The sequence below is a fragment of the Eleutherodactylus coqui genome, chromosome 6, assembly GCF_035609145.1.
Source record: "Eleutherodactylus coqui strain aEleCoq1 chromosome 6, aEleCoq1.hap1, whole genome shotgun sequence".
Taxonomy (NCBI): domain Eukaryota; kingdom Metazoa; phylum Chordata; class Amphibia; order Anura; family Eleutherodactylidae; genus Eleutherodactylus; species Eleutherodactylus coqui.
The window spans coordinates 46377554-46397120 of record NC_089842.1 but is presented as its reverse complement, the minus strand read 5'-3'; the positions used below and the strand labels follow the sequence as shown (position 1 = coordinate 46397120).

The 19567-nt window shown below is 44.3% G+C and overlaps 2 protein-coding genes across 2 annotated transcripts; both read right to left on the bottom strand.

The window, feature by feature from the left end:
* Positions 1 to 949: 949 nt before the first annotated feature.
* On the bottom strand, positions 950 to 1882 carry LOC136572075 (olfactory receptor 9G4-like). The gene has a single exon (XM_066572690.1). The coding sequence runs from the start codon at positions 1880 to 1882 to the stop codon at positions 950 to 952; it is 933 nt and encodes a 310-aa protein (XP_066428787.1).
* Positions 1883 to 17616: 15734 nt separating this feature from the next.
* LOC136572074 (olfactory receptor 5A2-like) lies at positions 17617 to 18549 on the bottom strand. The gene has a single exon (XM_066572688.1). The coding sequence runs from the start codon at positions 18547 to 18549 to the stop codon at positions 17617 to 17619; it is 933 nt and encodes a 310-aa protein (XP_066428785.1).
* Between the last annotated feature and the right edge of the window lie 1018 nt (positions 18550 to 19567).

Genomic DNA, 19567 nt, shown 5'->3' with positions numbered 1-19567 from the left:
TTTTTATCATTACATGCCATAAATATGTTTGGGTATTTCCTATGAGAGAATCTAGAGCAAGCAGGTGAGGAAAAGTGGGTTTCTTGTAAGCACAAAATATCTGCTTTGTTGTTTATAGACTCTTTCCGTGCCATGGATTTCTTCAATGGAGAATTTAGCCCTTTTACAATTAAAGACAATATTTTAAGAGACATGGTAAGGAAGAGATAATATGCAGGTTAAAGAAGGACCTTTGGGGGGAAGCATGATGTAATGTAGAGATTATACCAAACACTATAAACAATATAAGTCATAATATAATCTATGACCCCCCCCCCCCAAAGGGTCATAGGGGCCCAAATGATCACGATTAACAAGTAAATAGAGTATATAACAGAGAAAACAGTAAATAAAAGGTATAGAATGAAACTTAGCCCTCTTATCCATGAAGAAGTCTTTCAGCCAATTTGGCTGCACTTTAGAGGTTCTGTGGTGATTCATGCTGGGGTCTCAAAGTTTCTAGGGCTGGAGTGAGGAAACATTAGGATAAGGTGCTCGCAGGTCCACTGTGATGTTGCTGTTTGTAAAAGGGAATGAGTGGAGCTTACAAAGAAGCCGCCATCATGGTCTACAATCAGGCCAAACACCCTCGGCCGAGTTTTTGAAAAGTTTGCTCATCACTATTCTTTGGTAATATAATTGGTCCCTAAACAATCTTGGCTGAGCTATCAAGAAAAAACAAAAGTTAACATTCGTAGACCTAATGAGGACTACTTCAAACAACAATCCATATCTCTACTGGAGTCCTATATGCACAAATGGTAAGAGAGTAAGAGCAGAGTATTGGCTTTAGCAACTATGGCCTTAATGTAGTCTAAATCCAAATAGTTAAACAATGCAAAATGTTTTTAAAAAGTTGAAATATATAATGAAACTTACAAGAGAACACAAAATGAACAGAAATTATAATTTAGAATTTAAATTGCCGTAAAATTATATTTTTCATATTTGATTTGACTTCTTTGTTTCGTAGACTATATATGAAAGGATTTAAGAGTGGAGCAATAACTGTATACATTAAAGACACCACACTATTTTGGCCAATTCTATGACTAGACCTGGGTCTAAAATACATAAAAATTGCCGAACCATAAAAAACTGTAACAACTATAAAGTGAGAAGAGCAAGTTGCAAAAGTTTTTTTCCTGCTTGATACAGAATGGAGTTTTAGAATTTTTGAAATGATCTCCACATAGGAAATGATTGTTACTACTAATGAACCAATTACAACACAGCCGCCAACAACAAATACCACAAGTTCATTGGCCAAAATGTCCTGGCAGGAGAGCTCAAGTATTGGAGGAACATCACAAAAAAAATGGTCTATCTCATTGGATCCACAGAACGGCAATGAAAATGTGAACGCTGTGTGTATTAGAGCATTAACTGCACCAATGATATATGAGCCCACTACATGCTGGATACAGGCTCTTTCATTCATAAGGACTGTATACAACAGAGGGTGACATATGGCATTATATCTGTCATAAGCCATGGCCGCCAGCATGTAACACTCTGTTCCACCAAACAGCAAGACAAAATACATTTGTATAGCACAGCCAGAAATGGAGATGACTTTACATTCTGATAGTAAACCAGACAACATCTGAGGGACAGTGCATGAAACATAGAGTATCTCCATGATAGAGAAATTTGCAATAAAAAAATACATTGGAGTGTGGAGGGTTGGACTAAGTTTATATGTGATGATTATAGATAGGTTCCCACCTACTGTGATTGTATACATGCATAGAAAGATCGGAAAAAGGGAAACTTGATGTTCAGTAACTGCAGAAAATCCCAAAAGAATAAATCTTGTTACCACTGTGTGATTGATATTCATTTCAAACTATTCCTAGAAAAGAAAGGCACATGTAAATATTTCATATCTACTATGTGGACTAATGCACTACTGTCAATGTCTTCCCTAGAATAAAGCTTGCACACTCTTGCTTTACTGTCTATGTCTGCCCTGGAATAAAGGTTGTGCACCCTCACTCTATTGTTTATGTCTTTCCCATGAAAAAGGTTGTGCACTCTTACTCTACTGCTTATGTATTTTCCGGGATAAAGGTTGTGCACCCCTGCTTCATTGTCTATGTCATCCCCGAGATAAAGGTTGTGCACCCCTGCTCTACTGCTTCTGTCCACCCTGAGATAAAGGTTGTGTCCCTTTACTCCATTGTTTATGCTTTCCCCATGAAAAAGGTTGTGCACCCTTACTCTACTGCCTATGTCTTTTCCGGGATAAAGGTTGTGCACCTCTGCTTTATTGTCTATGTCATCCCCGAGATAAAGGTTGTGCACCCCTACTCTGCTTTTGTCCATCCTGAGATAAAGGTTGTGCATGCTGCTCTACTGTCTATGTCTTCCCCATGAAAAAGGTTGTACCCCTTTACTTCATTGTTTATGCTTTCCCCATGAAAAAGGTTTTGCACCCTTACTCTACTGCCTATGTCTTTTCCGGGATAAAGGTTGTGCACCCCTGCTTTATTGTCTATGTCATCCCCGAGCTAAAGGTTGTGCACCCCTACTCTACTGCTTTTGTCCACCCTGAGATAAAGGTTGTGCATGCTGCTCTACTGTCTATGTCTTCCCCAGGATAAAGGTTGAGGACCTCTCTCTCTACTGGTTATGTCCTCTCCGGGATAAAGGTTGTACACCTTTGCTCCAATGTCTATGACCTCCCTAAGAAAGAAGATTAATGTGTTAGTCCTAGAAAAGGCTTTCTTATCATAGTTTAAAAATATTTCCCAAGTTTTTTTTTAAAGCAGAAAACTGGGAAAATTTAGTAAAAAACATATAATCATCACCCATTTTGGACCCCTGTATCTCCAGTTAACCCAGCGAAGTCTATTTACAAGCTGCAGTCAAACTGCATGTGGAACATCAGAGAACTGCAGCTACTGACAGTACATATCTGAGTCTTGTGATCTGCTGCAGCAGTCTGTGACGTTCCACATACACTATATGGACTGACTGCAGCTTGCGAACAGAGAATGGAAGTTGCGATGCTGGAGCTGCAGTGGTCCGAGATAGGTGAGTATATGTTATTTCTTTTCTTTTTCCCAATCGTCTGCTTTTCTTTTTTTTATATCACTTGCAAAACCCCATCACTAGGAGCCCATAAGACAATACATAAAACACGTATGTGAAGATTTCTATAGCTTGTTCTGTTATACACTATAATTAAAGGGGTTGTCCGAGTTGTAGGTTTCCACTATAAAGCCTTTCTTAAACTGTAAAATAACAAACAGGTATATACTCACCTCTCCTTGCTCCCGCTATGTTCCACGTTGCTGCACCTGGTCATCCCAACTTGTTTATGGGACATCACTGGTGCTGCAGGCAATAACAATTGCTGAGTTGTGCTATTGGCTGCAGCGCCCGTGACGTCCCGTATACCGGGCAGGACTGCAGCTTTTAAACAAGCTTAGGCACAGAGGAACAAGCAACAACACGGGACACAGCGGTAATGAGAAAAGTGATAATATGCCTGTTGGATATTTTACAGCATGGGAAAGGCTTTTTAGTAAAAACCTACAACTTGGACAAACCCTTTAAAGATCTAACACAAAACAATACACCACATTAAATATAAAGAACACTTACTGTATATTAGTCACAGAGAGGTGCTATATTATCTCTCAATCTAGTTTTTCCAATAGGTTCATCAGCCTTTTGTTCATCACTTCTGTGTATGAAATGTTCAAACCTCTCAGATTGTTTCCTGCTTTATAAATGGTGAGTGAGCTATTCCAATTATCTATCTAGTAGGTGATGAATCACTTGAGACCCCTCCCAGGAGTGTTGTGAATTCTTTCTGAAGTTGCAAAAGTAGTTTGTCTTGTAAAGTAAATCTTTCCAAAGTTTTCAGACAATTATTATCACATATTAAAATGTAGAAAACAAAAGGTGACGCATTAACTGTGCAAAAGTTTCAGGCAGGTGTAGAAAAAATGCTGCATGGTAAGAATGCCTTCAAACATAAATGTTCTAATAGTTAATATTTGTCAATTAACAAAATGCAAAGTGAATGAACAAAAGAGAAATCTAAATCACATTAATATTTGGGACCACCCTTTGCCTTCAATACAACATAAATTCTTCTGAGTATGCTTGCACACTTGTAAGAACTCAGCGAGGAGGTTGTTCCAGACATCTTGGAAAACTAAGCACAGGTGGATTTAGTCTTCTTCAAATCCTTCTATCACTTTATGTAATCCCAGACAGACTTGATAATGAGATCAGGGCTCTGTGGGGCCATATCATCACTTCCAGGACTCCTTGTTCCTCTTTACATTGAAGGTAGTTCTTAACGACACTGGTTGTATGTTTGGGTCGTTGTCCTGCAGCAGAATAACTTTGGAGCCAACTGACTCCTCCCTGGTATTACCTGATGGATCAGTATCTGCCTGCATTTCTCAGCCTTGAGGACTCATGACCAAATCCCTAACTCCATTTGCTGAAAAGCTGACCCAAACTTGCAAGGACCCTCAACCATGCTTCACTGCTGCCTGCAGACACTCATTATTGTACCACTCCTTTGCCCTTTGCCGAACAAACTGCCTTCTATTACATACAAATATTTCACATTTTACCTCATCAGTCCAGAATACTTGCTACCATATTTCTGCACCGCAATTCCATAGGTGCCCCCATGTAGGTGGACCTCCTCGCTAAGACTCCAAAAGACATGGAACTCCTTTCCCACTCTCAAGCACTCACATTTATAGCCTCTCTCATAGCACGTTACAGGATCGAATTGATACATTTACAGACAGTCAGCTCATACTTTGCAGACATTAACCCATCACACGATGCAGCTGTGCAATACACATAAGAGAATGACAAGACAGTTTTGCACAGCACACTTACATAAGACATACATGTATGACATTATGGAGGAGGCCAGGAATGCATGTACTGGGCCACTACACTTTCTACATCAGATAGCAAAGCTTTCAAAAAAGCATGACATAGTGATGTCATGGGAGATTTTAACAATCCAGACATTTGTTGGTAATCTCTCTCAGGCAAAAGTAATGGGTCCAACAAATACTTATCCGCGCTTGTGGACAACTTTATCTTCCAAAAGGTAGAAGAGAAAACAAAGTGATCTGCTATCTTGCGCCTAATTCTTACCAAGAGGGAGGAAATGGTTGAGGAAGTAAGGGTGGCTGGGACCTTAGGAGGCAGTGATCAGCTATCCTTGAATTTTGGATAAAAAGTGGAAGAAGACCTGAGAAAACTCAGACCTCAAGGTTGGATTTCAGAAAGGCAGATTTTAATAAACTCAGAAAGAGAATGGGAAGAATCCAATGGCTGGATGTTCTTAAGGACAGAAATGTCCAAGAAGGTTGGGAAATACTGCGAAATGAGATTCTCAAAGCAGAATCGTTAACAATCCCTAAAATAAGTAAGAATGGGAAGCATTTAAAGAGACCAGGATGGATGAACACGGAATTTACAAACATGCTAAACAGGAAAAAAGATATGTTTATCAAATGCAAAGAAGAAGAGGGACTATCTAAAGAAGAATATAATGCGGTCTGCAGAAACTGTAGGACAAGTGTCAGAAAAGCTAAAGCTGATAATGAATTGAGGCGTGCAACAATGCCTAAAAGCAATAAAAAAGCATTTTGGGGGTATGTCAAAAGCAAAAGAAAAGTCAAACATGCTATAGGATGTTTACAGGATGAAAATGGAGAATTGGTTAACCCCTTAGTGACAGCCCCATTGCCTCTGTACATTCTAGCTTGCTTAGCTTTAATTCTCAGTGCCGTAAAAAACCCGCTCGCTCTGAGGATCAAAGCCCTGCGGCTGTGAATGTGACAGCTCTATGCTGTCGGCTACAAAAGATATTCAACAATTTGGAGCTGTCAGGGGATGCTATGGAGAGTGACCCCCAGTCACGCCATTGCCGCTATCCACCGGATAACGGCAATCGCATAAAAGTGTTGAAAAAGTTAAATAAAGTTAAAGATTCAGCTCCCCTCATGGATCAGATCCATGAGGGAAGCTGAAAGTACTCACCCTTGTTCTCCGCAATGTCCCGCAATGTACTGGTTCTTCCAGGACCTTATGTTGCGTTCTGCGCATGCGTGCCAGACATAAACATCGGGCGCATGCTCAGAAGGGCTCACGGCCAGGGAAATTTTAAATCCCTCTGCTCCCGGCTAGCATGTGGCCGAGAGCAGAGAGATATCACTGGGGACTGCTGTATGTGGTTCCCGGTCACATGATTGCCATTATCCAATGCATAACAGCGATCATTTAAAGTAAGAAAAAGTGTAAAAAAAAAAATTGAATGGATAACGGCGATCATGTAAAAGTAAAAAAAAGTTAAAATTTCACCTCTGATGCATGACGGGAGGTGAAATTATTTACCTAAGGCCTCTTGCAATGTCTACCGATGGAATCTTTATCTGCGGACCTTTCCCCAACTTCGTGCATGCACCCTTCACCAAAATGGCGGATGCAAGCGCAGAAACTGGGGAGGAACCGGGAAATTAAAAAACGCCTTGCTCTGGGCTACTAAAAGTAGCTGAGAGCCCGGAGCAGTGACCGAGGGCTACAGTGAGTGATCACCATTATTCAATGGCTAATGGCGCTCACATAGAGGTTAAAAACAGTTGAAGTTTAATGCTGCTTTTGGTTTGGGGCCTGTTGTGCATACAGACATAAGATTAGGGCCACAATGGGTATGTTTCTGAACACAGGACAAACAGGAGTATCCATCTTTTGCAAGTGCAAAGACCTTGTGCCTGTAAAAAATGGACATGTGAGCACATCATAGGCAACCAATTGTTCTATCAGATGCGCTTTTTTTTGCACACATAGCCGCGTGCAAAAAAACGCTCATCTGACTTCACGCTAAGGAGCCATTATGCAAAGGATAAGATTAACAAAGAGTTTTTAAGGAAGATAGTATTCCATTCCAAATCCTATAAACTTGGATAGCTTGGTATAAATTGAGTACCCATAATGGTCCCCCAAATCCTGTTATAGAATATCCTAAAAGGAATACATGACCCTTATTTTTTTATCAATAAAACCAAATAATGAAATATTTTCCATTTTTCTAATCTATTTTTATTTTCTGATTGTAATTGTTTTTATTACATTGTCCGTGCATGGCTATGGGGGCGGCCATCCTGTGCTTACTGTAGAGATCTACTTTAACGGTAACCTGTCACTTCCGAACAGTACCATAAACTTACATGTTCCCCCATTCTCCTGTTGTCCACTGGTGAAGTGCTCAAACAGTCAAAAAATCTGATTCTTTTCAGATCGCTGTGAGCACGCATTCACATAGATGTCAATAGGAGTGAACATGCATGGCGGTTTAAAAAAAGAGTAAGATTTTCAGACCGCTCCTGGACTTTACTAGTGGACAGTGTGACAAAAGCGAGCATGTGAGGATAAAAAAATGACATCCTCCCGCTCTCCATCACCACTCCAAACAGCACATAACTTAGTTTGGAGGTGACATAACAGTTCTCTTGGTGACAGTAACCTTGTCTAGAAGCACTAGGACTTGTACTATGTTGACCACTCAGTGGTGAATTACATTACTATATTTGCCAAAAATGTTAGTTTATGTACATGTTTGTACTTTCACTGCCACAGTTGGTCAGGAGTGAGTTCCATGAAAGGTAGAATTCAGGTGACCACTAGCCCCACAGAGGTACTGGGCTGATCTAGACAAAGAATCTGGTGCAGCCTCACAAAAAGCAGCTGAGTGGAGCAGGCTGCTTTAGGGAGTAGCCCCACAGAGACACATAGCACCAAAGTTGGCACAGGCAGGAGCCTACAATCTCTTTGGGCGCATCCTACCCACGTATCAACTAGCGTAGGTCTCGTAATTTACAATATCTACTGACAAAGAGTCATTATGTTCCCCCTATTGAGATATTTTTGTTTGGTGGTAGGCAGTGGGCTTTTTCAAAAAAATTGGAAAAAAAGATCTTTGAGTTGCCTGTGACCGTGTTCAGTTTACTGCGTGTCTACTGGGGGTAGTAGTCACTCATTAATACCCAGCTAGTTGTTACTGCAGCCTTGCGCATAATTTTTTCTGGCTGCACTGTGCTTTCAATAACCACAGTCATCCTCCAATAGGGAAATCCATATACAGGCTATATAGGCAGTGGGCTTTTTCCACAAAATTGGGAAACAATACTATATTTGGGCTGCCTGTGACCGTCTTCAGTTTACTGCGTGTCTGCTGGCGGTAGTAGTCGCTCATTAATCCCCAGCCTTGCGCATAATTTTTTCTGGCTGCACTGTGCTTTCAATAGCCACACAGTCATCCTCCAACAGGGAAATCCATATACAGGCTATATAGGCAGTGGGCTTTTTCCCAAAAATTGGAAAAAAATACTATATTTTGGCTGCCTGTGACAGTCTTCAGTTTACTGCGTGTCTGCTGGGGGTAGTAGTCGCTCATTATTACCCAGCTAAGCATTACAGCAGGCTAGCGCATAATTGTTTCCTGGCTCTGCTGTGTCCGTTACATGATTGCCGTCATCCTGCCAGAGGGAAAGAGTATACATATATACGCTGCATACGGTGTCTGTCTGGTTTTTCACCTCACCATTTTAAAAAATTGAAGCAAAATACTTAAGGCCTACCACTGGCCTTTGGCCACTTGACTGGTTCTGCGCTGTGAATTCCAGTAGCTCAGTCATACGCACATAGATCTCACTACAGGCTGCGCATAATTGTTTCCTGGTATGCTGTGCGTTCCGTAAGCGAAGTCAGCCTCCAACCACAGGCCAATAAGCGGCACATTTAATTACAGCATTCTGTTTCTGCTCTACTTGTAATACACCATGCTGAGGGGTAGGCCTAGAGGACGTGGACGCGGGCGAGGACGCGGAGGCCCAAGTCAGGGTGTGGGCACAGGCCGAGCTCCTGGTCCAGGTGTATCGCAGCTGACTGCTGCGGGATTAGGAGAGAGGCAAGTTTCTGGGGTCCCCAGATTCATCTAACACTTAATGGGTCCACGCGGTAGACCTTTATTAAAAAATGAGCAGTGTGAGCAGGTCCTGTCGTGGATGGCAGAAAGTGCATCCAGCAATCTATCAACCACCCAGTCTTCTACGCCGTCCACAGCTTCAACTCTGAATCCTCTGGCTGCTGCTCCTCCTTCCTCCCAGCCTCCTCACTCCATGAAAATGACAAATTCTGAGGAGCAGGCAGATTCCCAGGAACTGTTCTCGGGCCCCTGCCCAGATTGGGCAGAAATGGTTCCTCTCCCACCGGAGGAGTTTGTCGTGACCGATGCCCAACCTTTGGAAAGTTCCGGGGGATGAGGCTGGGGACTTCCGGCAACAGTCTCAAGAGCTTTCAGTGGGTGAGGAGGACGATGACGATGAGACACAGTTGTCTATCAGTGAGGTAGTAGTAAGGGCAGTAAGTCCGAGGGAGGAGCGCACAGAGGATTCGGAGGAAGAGCAGCAGGACGATGAGGTGACTGACCCCACCTGGTTTGCTAAGCCTACTGAGGACAGGTCTTCAGAGGGGGAGGCAAGTGCAGCAGCAGGGCAGGTTGGAAGAGGCAGTGCGGTGGCCAGGGGTAGAGGCAGGGCCAGACCGAATAATCCACCAACTGTTTCCCAAAGCGCCCCCTCGCGCCATGCCACCCTGCAGAGGCCGAGGTGCTCAAAGGTTTGGCAGTTTTTCACTGAGAGTGCAGACGACCGACCAACTGTGGTGTGCAACCTTTGTCGCGCCAAGATCAGCTGGGGAGCCACCACCACCAGCATGCGCAGGCATATGATGGCCAAGCACCCCACAAGGTGGGACGAAGGCCGTTCACCGCCTCCGGTTCGCAACACTGCCTCTCCCCCTTTGCCCCAACCTGCCACTGAGATCCAACCCCCCTCTCAGGACACAGGCACGACCGCCTCCCGGCCTGCACCCACACCCTCACCTCCGCTGTTCTCGGCCCCATCCACCAATGTCTCTCACCGCACCGTCCAGCCGTCGCTAGCGCAAGTGTTGGAGCGCAAGCGCAAGTACGCCGCCACGCTCCTGCACGCTCAAGCGTTAAACGTGCACATAGCCAAATTGATCAGCCTGGAGATGCTGCCGTATAGGCTTGTGGAAACGGAGGCTTTCAAAAACATGATGGCGGCGGCGGCCCCGCGCTACTCGGTTCCCAGTCGCCACTACTTTTCCTGATGTGCCGTCCCAGCCCTGCACGACCACGTCCCCCCCAACATTCTACGCGCCCTCACCAACGCGGTTACTGGTAAGGTCGACTTAACAACGGACATGTGGACAAGCACAGGCGGGCAGGGCCACTATATCTCCCTGACGGCACATTGGGTGAATTTAGTGGAGGCTGGGACAGAGTCAGAGCCTGGGACCGCTCACGTCCTACCCACCCCCAGAATTGCGGGCCCCAGCTCAGTGCTGGTATCTGTGGCGGTGTATGCTTCCTCCACTAAACCACCCTCCTCCTCCTACGCAACCTCTGTCTCGCAATCAAGATGTGTCAGCAGCAGCACGTCGCCAGCAGTCGGTGTCGCGCAGCACGGCAGCACAGCGGTGGGCAAGCGTCAGCAGGCCGTGCTGAAACTACTCAGCTTAGGAGAGAAGAGGCACACGGCCCACGAACTGCTGCAGGGTCTGACAGAGCAGACCGACTGCTGGCTTTCGCCGCTGAGCCTCCAACCGGGCATGGTCGTGTGTGACAACGGACGTAACCTGGTGGCGGCTCTGCAGCTCGGCATCCTCATGCACGTGCCATGCCTGGCCCACGTCTTTAATTTGGTGGTTCAGTGCTTTCTGAAAAGCTACCCACGCTTGTCAGACCTGCTCGGAAAGGTGCGCTGGGTCAGCGCATATTTCCACAAGTCCAACACGGACGCTGCCACCCTGCGGACCCAGCAATATTGGTTCAATCTGCCAGTGCACCCACTGCTGTGCCACGTCCCCACACGGTGGAACTCTACGCTCCACGTGTTGGCCAGGCTCTATGAGCAACGTAGAGCTATAGTGGAATACCAACTCCAACATGGGCGACGTAGTGGGAGTCAGCCTCCTCAATTCTTTACAGAAGAGTGGGCCTGGTTGGCAGACATCTGCCAGGTCCTTGGAAAGTTTGAGGATTCTACCCAGATGGTGAGCGGCGATGCTGCAATCATTAGCGTCACCATTCCTCTGCTATGCCTCTTGAGAAGTTCCCTGCAAAGCATAAAGGCAGACGCTTTGCGCTCGGAAACGGAGGCAGGGGAAGACAGTATGTCGCTGGATAGTCAGAGCACCCTCATGTCTATATCTCAGCGCGTTGAGGAGGAGGGGGAGGGGGAGGAGCATGAGTAGGAGGGGGAAGAGACAGCTTGGCCCACTGCTAAGGGTACCCATGCTGCTTGCCTGTCATCCTTTCAGCGTGTATGGCCTGAGGAGGTGGAGGAGGAGGAGGATCCTGAAAGTGATCTTCCTAGTTAGGACATCCATGTGTTGCGTACAGGTACCCTGGCACACATGGCGGACTTCATGTTAGGATGCCTTTCTCGTGACCCTCGCGTTACACGCATTCTGGCCACTACGGATTACTGGGTGTACACACTGCTCGACCCACGGTATAAGGAGAACCTTTCCACTCATACCCGAAGAGGAAAGCGGTTCGAGAGGGATGCTATACCACAGGACCCTGGTGTACAAACTGATGGTAACATTCCCATCCGACAGCGCTAGTGGCAGAAGGTGCAGTTACGAGGGCCAGGTAGCAGGGGAGGCGCGGAGATCAGGCAGCATGTACAGCGCAGGCAGGGGAACACTCTCCAAGGCCTTTGCCAGCTTTATGGCTCCCCAGCAAGACTGTCACCGCTCCCCAGTCAAGACTGAGTCGGCGGGAGCACTGTAAAAGGATGGTGAGGGAATACGTAGCCGATCGCACGACCGTCCTACGTGACACCTCTGCTCTGTACAACTACTGGGTGTCGAAGCTGGACACGTGGCCTGAACTCGCGCTGTATGCCCTGGAGGTGCTTGCTTGTCCTGCGGCTAGCGTCTTGTCAGAGAGGGTGTTTAGTGCAGCTGGGGGAATCATCACGGATAAGCGTACCCGCCTGTCAACTGACAGTGCCGACAGGCTTACACTCATAAAGATGAACAAAGCCTGGATTTCCCCAGACTTCTCATCTCCACCAGCGGACAGCAGCGGTACCTAAACAATACGTAGGCTGCACCCGCGGATGGAAGCATCGTTCTCTATCACCATAAAAAACAGGGACCTTTTAGCTTCATCAATCAGTGTATTATATTCATCCTCCTCCTCCTGCTCCTCCCCCTGAAACCTCACGTAATCTCGCCGAACGGGCAATTTTTCTTAGGCCCACAAGGCTCAGTCATATTACTTTTGTAAACAATGTTTATATGTTTCAATTCTCATTAAAGCGTTGAAACTTGCACCTGAACCAAGTTTTTATTTTAACTGGGCTGCCTCCAGGCCTAGTTACAAATTAAGCCACATTAACCAAAGCGATTAATGGGTTTCACCTGCCCTCTTGGTTGGGCATGGGCAATTTTTCTGAGGTACATTAGTACTGTTGGTACACCAATTTTTTGTGGCCCTCGCCTACAGTGTAATCCTAGTAATTTTTATGGGCTTCACTTGCACTCATGGTACAGCAAGGTGTGTGGGGTTAGCCTACACTTTTGCTACATAAATGTAACTGGGGCCTTGTCTATACTGCAACTACTGAAATGTGAAAGAGACTGTTATCTCCCTAAACTGCTGCAACGGGAATGTTACTGTGGCCTGTCTTGACTGCTACTATTACTGAAATGGAACTAATACTGTGCTCCCCCTATACTGCTGCTAGTGATATGTTACTGTGGCCTGTCTTGACTGCTACTACTACTGAAATGGAACTAATAATATGCTCCCCCTATACTGCTGCTTCGGAATTGTTACTGGGGCCTGTCTTGACTGCTACTATTACTGAAATGGAACTAAGACTGTGCTCCCCCTATACTGCTGCTAGTGATATGTTACTGGGGCCTGTCTAGACTGCTACTACTACTGAAATGGAACTAATACTGTGCTCCCCCTATACTTCTGCTAGTGATATGTTACTGGGGCCTGTCTAGACTGCTACTACTACTGAAATGGAACTAATACTGTGCTCCCCCTATACTGCTCCTAGTGATATGTTACTGGGGCCTGTCCACACTGCTACTACTACGGAAATGTAACTAATACTGTGCTCCCCCTATACTGCTGCTTTGGAATTGTTACTGGGGCCTGTCTTGACTGCTACTATTACTGAAATGGGCGGTTGGGCAGCATGTTACCCAGGAGAAGTGGCAGCGGAGTGTCATGCAGGCAGTGATTGTGCTTTGTTGGAGGTAGTGTGGTGCTTAGCTAAGGTATGCCTTGCTAATGAGGGTTTTTCAGAAGTAAAAATTGTTGGGGGGGGGGCACTCTTGCCGCTATTGTGGCTTAATAGTGGGAGCTGGGAACTTGAGATGCAGCCCAACATGTAGCCCCTCGCCTGCCCTATCCGTTTCTGTGTCGTTCCCATCACTTTCTTGAATTTCCCAGATTTTCACAAATGAAAACCTTAGCGGAGCATAGGTCCCATACAAAAATGCTCGGGTCACCCATTGACTTCAATGGTGTTCGTTACTCGAAACGAACCCTCGAGCATCGCGGGAAGTTCGACTCGAGTAACGAGCACCCGAGCATTTTGGTGCTCGCTCATCTCTAGCTTTTATCATTCGCTGAGTTTATTCTCGCAGCACCATTATTGTGTTACCATGGTTTCAATGCTTGCTGTTGGCATGTCGACATGGATATGAGCGCAAGTGCGATGGTATCATACATCATGGCGAACATGCGCTGTTACGTTTGTACTACAGGTGAGAACAATCTTAGGGCTTAGTCACATGGGAGCATCAGTGCCCGTGTTCCTGCACTAAAAGACGGCTGCACTGCGAATCTCTGCAGCGCCGGAAGAAAGAACATGTGACTGGCTCCATTGCCGGTCATGTGTTCTTTCTTCTGGAGCTGCAGAGAGACGTCCGTACTGAAGTGCGTCCGTCTTCATCGTGCAGTAAGGGCTCAGTCACACGGGCGCATTGGCACCCGTGTGACTAAGCCCTTAGACACACACTCGTATATATACACACTCTTTGTATGTAATGATTGTCTCCTGACAAAGCTGAGTACAGCAAAACACACATTGGTGCAAGTGTTCATTTATGACCGTCATTTCTGGACCTGGAACCCCAATATGAGTCAGGGTAAGCAAGATTTTATTGCCAGTTTTGCCCCTTACAGTTTTAGCGTTGTTTTGTTGTGTTTTTATGTATAATGGTGATATATCATTTTTTGTACTTCATATTGATTAATAAAGTTAGTATTTTTATTAATCTTGGGCTTTGTGAAAAGTTTTGTTCAGTGTGAAACCAAACTTCAGGTGGCTTGTCTTGGCCAAACCCACTAAAATGGCATCTGCCTCATGGCAGAAAAGAGAAGAAGGAAGGATCACATGACCTCAGGATAGCCTATAATGCCTTGCAAGCAGCTCTCCCAGCCAATCAGAAGGTGGTACAGTGGTGAAGTTAGAGCCACTATAAAAGTCTATGCAGCATAGCTTCAGCAGCCATTTGAGCCAAGCACAAAAAAGTGTAAGAAGATCTCTGTGAGGAACAGTGTGAACAGTAGTACTGCTGCCCAGCACAGCCTACTGGGTCCATATTTTGCAGTACAATGCACCACCACAACAAGGCTATGCATTACTAATACCTTCACTGTTGTGCTGGTCGGTTTAAACTTCTAACACCAGAACCTATCTTCTCCTCCACATCCTCCTCAATGGATGTCCTTCTGTCCACCCTCCTTTCATAGATGCAAGGTGAATCGCTGCCATGCTGCATTACATCTGCTGAGCCTGGGCAAGAAAAGCTACATTAGCGTGGAGTTGCTGTTGTGCATAAAGGAGAAATCTCATGCTGGCTGTCTCCATGGAAACTCACACTGTGCATGTAGCCACTGATAACTGAAGAACATTGAGGCTGCATTGCATTTATGTCACTTGACACATGCTCCGTGCTCTGCACAAGTGATCATTCTGGTACTCATTGACTGGACTCCAGGCATCAGCGCTCATGTCCTAGGCACCATGATGATAGGAGTGGGGGATGGTAGCGTGACCTCTGATTGGCCACAGGAGTCAACTGACTTTCATTGGGCCTTACACCAGGAAGCCAGTGTTGAGGCTAGGGGAGCTGCTGAGCAGCAGCCTGGGGCGCTATGGAGAGGTGAAGCATGCTCTCTCTGTTTTTTCATTTTACATCGGGCCCAGCTTGTAGCTAAATTTTCCTGGTAGTGATGAACCTCTTTAAGCACATATGTTGGTTTGAAGCATGTGTTGGCCATGTCCAGAAGAGTTTGCATTCTCTTTAGCCATTCTTATGCATTTAAGCATGCCCTTCTAGACTTGCAGCGAGAGAACAGTCTCACTGAATAATGCTTGATATGTGATGTTCCAACATACTGGAAAAATCCATCTTACACATGTTGGACAAGCAGCGGAAAGCAGTGATCAATTTCCTCATGCAGCAGAAAGGCAGCTTTTCAAGCTAGTGTAATTTTCAGCTCAGGCACTGATGCCTTTTGAAGCAGGGATAAAGCTTATCATCTGGGTCAACATCAGAATGAATGATGTTATGCCAGTGATATTCATTCTGGAGCAAATGCTCACAGCAATGATTCATCAAGGGATTGAGGAAGGATCACATCTGGCTTACTGCTCTATTTTTGAGGAGGAAGTGGATTTAGAGATGGAGTTATCACAGGAAGAGATGTGGGATGAGGCAGACACCCAACATGATGACAGTGATGATGACAATGATGACCATGATTATGAACAACCATGGCAGTATGGGGCAGAGTTGGAACCAACTTGGCCCTCGAAAATGCTGGCAAAGATGGTGAGCTGCATGCTTTGTTGCTAGTGCACTGACAGCTGTATTGTTAGCATGAAGCAAAGGGAAGACTACTGGATAATCACACTTCTAGTCCCTAGGTATACAACCAAAGTAAGAAAATTTTTCTGCCTTCTGAGAGAGAGACAAAATTGACTTATTACCAAGAAAAACTATGAAGACAGCTTGCTACAACTTTCAAATGGCAGACATCTGCCGTTAGCATGTCTATCTGGGGACACACTCCGCTTCCCACTGAGTCAACACTTCACCACCTCTAGCCACCACTCCAACATGCAGCAACAGCAGCAGTAGCAATATTAGTTAGGAAAACATCATGACAAAGTTTTTACATCCAATAGGCCAACCTAACACACACAATCAACATCATCAGCACCACCAAAGGTATTTTTACCACCATCACCTGTACTGTGCCCTTTCTCTGGAAAATACCCTGAGCCCAGACCCCATGGACTTCTGGGTCAGCAGATTACAACATTGGCAAGAACTGGCCCAGTTTGCCATGGGTTTACTATCTTGTTCACCCTCCAGTGTAGCATCAAAAGGGTATTCAGATCAGCAGGTAGTATTGAAACACCTGAGCAAGAAAGATTGTCTACCAGAAACTTAAAAAAACCCCTCATATTTGTGAAAACAAATCAGGCATGGATCGGTGAGAATTTTACCCCCTTAAGGAAATTGCCTATTTTGCCCATAATGATGTGACAATTTCAGGTGGATTTTAATCTCAACTTTTCAAAAGCTATAACTTTTATATTTTTCCTTTGACATGGCCATATGAGTACTTGTTTTTTTGTGTAGCAAACTGCAGTTTTTATTGGTACTATTTTTGTGTACATATATTGTATTGTAAAACTTACAGCATAAATGACATGATCAAAAAATGAGATAATATTTTGGTAGGTTGTAAAAAGCGATTTCTTCATCTTCACTTCACAGCGCAAAATATGTTCTTATTCCTGAAAAGGGACCATTTTTGGCCTACTTGGAAAAAGCCATTACTTCTTCAGTTACTGCTGTGCATGTATAAACACTAGCAGACATCTGCCACCAAAAAGAGTTCATTTTTGGACCCTTTTTGCTGTTTAATAATTCACAAAATAAATTACTAAAATGTAACTTTTAATATAATTTATAAAAATGAGACCTAGTTAAGCAATTAGTCAGAAATGAAATAACCTATTTTTAAGTTTCCATGAAAGAGACTGTAGCTACCCAGCCAAACCGTTGTTATGGTTGTTAGTGCCAAAAAATTATATTTGCTGTGATATGCTTTTGGGGTCCAATTCTTAGTTAAAGGATATGCTGAGTTTGGGAGAATAACTCTCACCACAACAAGACTTAGCGTGATCAAAGTTATTTGTTTATTGATTGACAGGCAACAGATTTTATAGAGGCACATGGGGGGAGCCCTCTCTCTCCCCCACTCCCCGCTGCAACCCCCCGCTCACCCAAAGCGCACCCGAGTACTTTTCACCCGAGTAGTGAAGTACTCGAAAATCGCGGTGCTCGATTGCAAAATCGCCCTTACCGAGTACGATCGCTCATCTCTAGTAGAAATATATAATGAAACCTACACAAGAGCTCAAAATGAACAAAAAAACTATTTCAGAATTTAATTCTTCGTAAAATTATATTTTTCATATTTGATTTGACCTCTTTGTTTCGTAGACTATATATGAAAGGATTTAAGAGTGGAGCAATAACTGTATACATTAAAGACACCACGCTATTTTGGCCAATTCTATGACTGGACCTAGGAATAAAATACATAAAAATTGCCGAACCATAAAAAACTGTAACAACTATAAAGTGAGAAGAGCAAGTTGCGAAAGTTTTTCTCCTGCCTGATACAGAATGTAGCTTTAGAATATTTGAAATAATCTCCACATAGGAAATGATTGTTACTACACATGAACCAATTACAACACAGCCGCCAATGACAAATATCACAAGTTCATTGACCCAAATATCCTGGCAGGAGAGTTCTAGTACTGGTGGAACATCGCAAAAAAAATGGTCTATCTCATTAGGTCCACAGAACGACATTGAAAATGTGAATGCTGTGTGTATTAAAGCATTAGCTGCACCAATAATATATGAGCCCACTACATGCTGGATGCAAACTGTTTCATTCATAATGACAGTATACAACAGAGGGTGACATATGGCATTATATCGGTCATAAGCCATGGCCGCCAACATATAACACTCTGTTCCAGCAAACAACAAAAAGCAATACATTTGTATGGCACAGCTATAAAAGGAGATGACTTTACATTCTGACAGTAAACCAGACAACATCTGAGGGACAGTGCATGAAACATAGAGTATCTCCAACATAGAGAAACTAGAAAGAAGAAAATACATTGGAGTGTGGAGGCTTGGACTAAGTTTATATGTAATGATTATAGATAGGTTCCCAGCCACTGTGATTGTATACATGCATAGAAAGATCGGAAAAAGGGAAACTTGATGTGCAGTAATTCCAGAAAATCCCAAAAGAATAAATTTTGTTGTCACTGTGTGATTGATATTCATTTCACACTATTCCTAGAAAAGAAAGGCACATGTAAATATTTTATGTCTAATTTGGGGACTAATGATGAAAACTATAATAAACCATAATATAAAATTGTAATATATCAATTGTCATATGCATACAGTTGAGCTACAGTACCAGGCATTTATGGATGAGCCTTTGTGCCTAAATAAACACTGAATGGACCCCCAATGCTCAGGTACTGATGGCATGTACTAAGATTCACCAGAGGTGGAGATACCATATAAGCAAACTATAGATTTGTGTAACGGGATGCTGCTTTATTAATGTTCTTGTTAGTACTCTTTAGTACTAACAAGACCTTTTACATGGGTGACTCTACCTTGCAGTGGCATTGGGAGTGTTGTGAATCAGTCTGTGCGCGGGAACCAGAAGTGGGAAGAGTGAGGCACTTACGGTGCATGAACAGGAGCCAGAAGTAGACTATGATCTAAGGCTACAGCCCTATGGGCATATTTAGACGCCTCGATCAGCTTAGAAGCATTTGATATTGGTTCAGCACAGTTGGAATACCTGGTGGAGAACATTACTGGGAAGAAAGGACATTGTCTATGGCAACTGCCACTGTTTAATCCAGAGTTCAAATTCCCACCAGAGCGGCGTATAAAAAAAAGACATTTTGTTTGCCCAATGGGCTTGAATGAAACCCCGTGGATGAAACAAACTGTATACTGTAATTCTGAAAGCCGTATTCTAGTTCTTGTGTTATTATTGTTATTTTGTTCATTAAACATTTTGGCAAGCAGCAAGATGGTATCATGCGACCATACTACTTACAGCCAGCACATCCTCATTCCCACTCTGTCACAAAGCTTTGCTGGCTATATAGCCCACATATGTTGACAAGAAAACCCTAGTGACTTTGAGTGACCTGAGCCTAGTGCAACCAATACCTCTCCAGGTAATTTCCACCCCTCTGGAGCTTGGGGAATCTTCCTCCACAGACTATGACCTCCTTCCTTCATTTGTCCAGGGCCCAGAAAGAGAGGGGCCAAT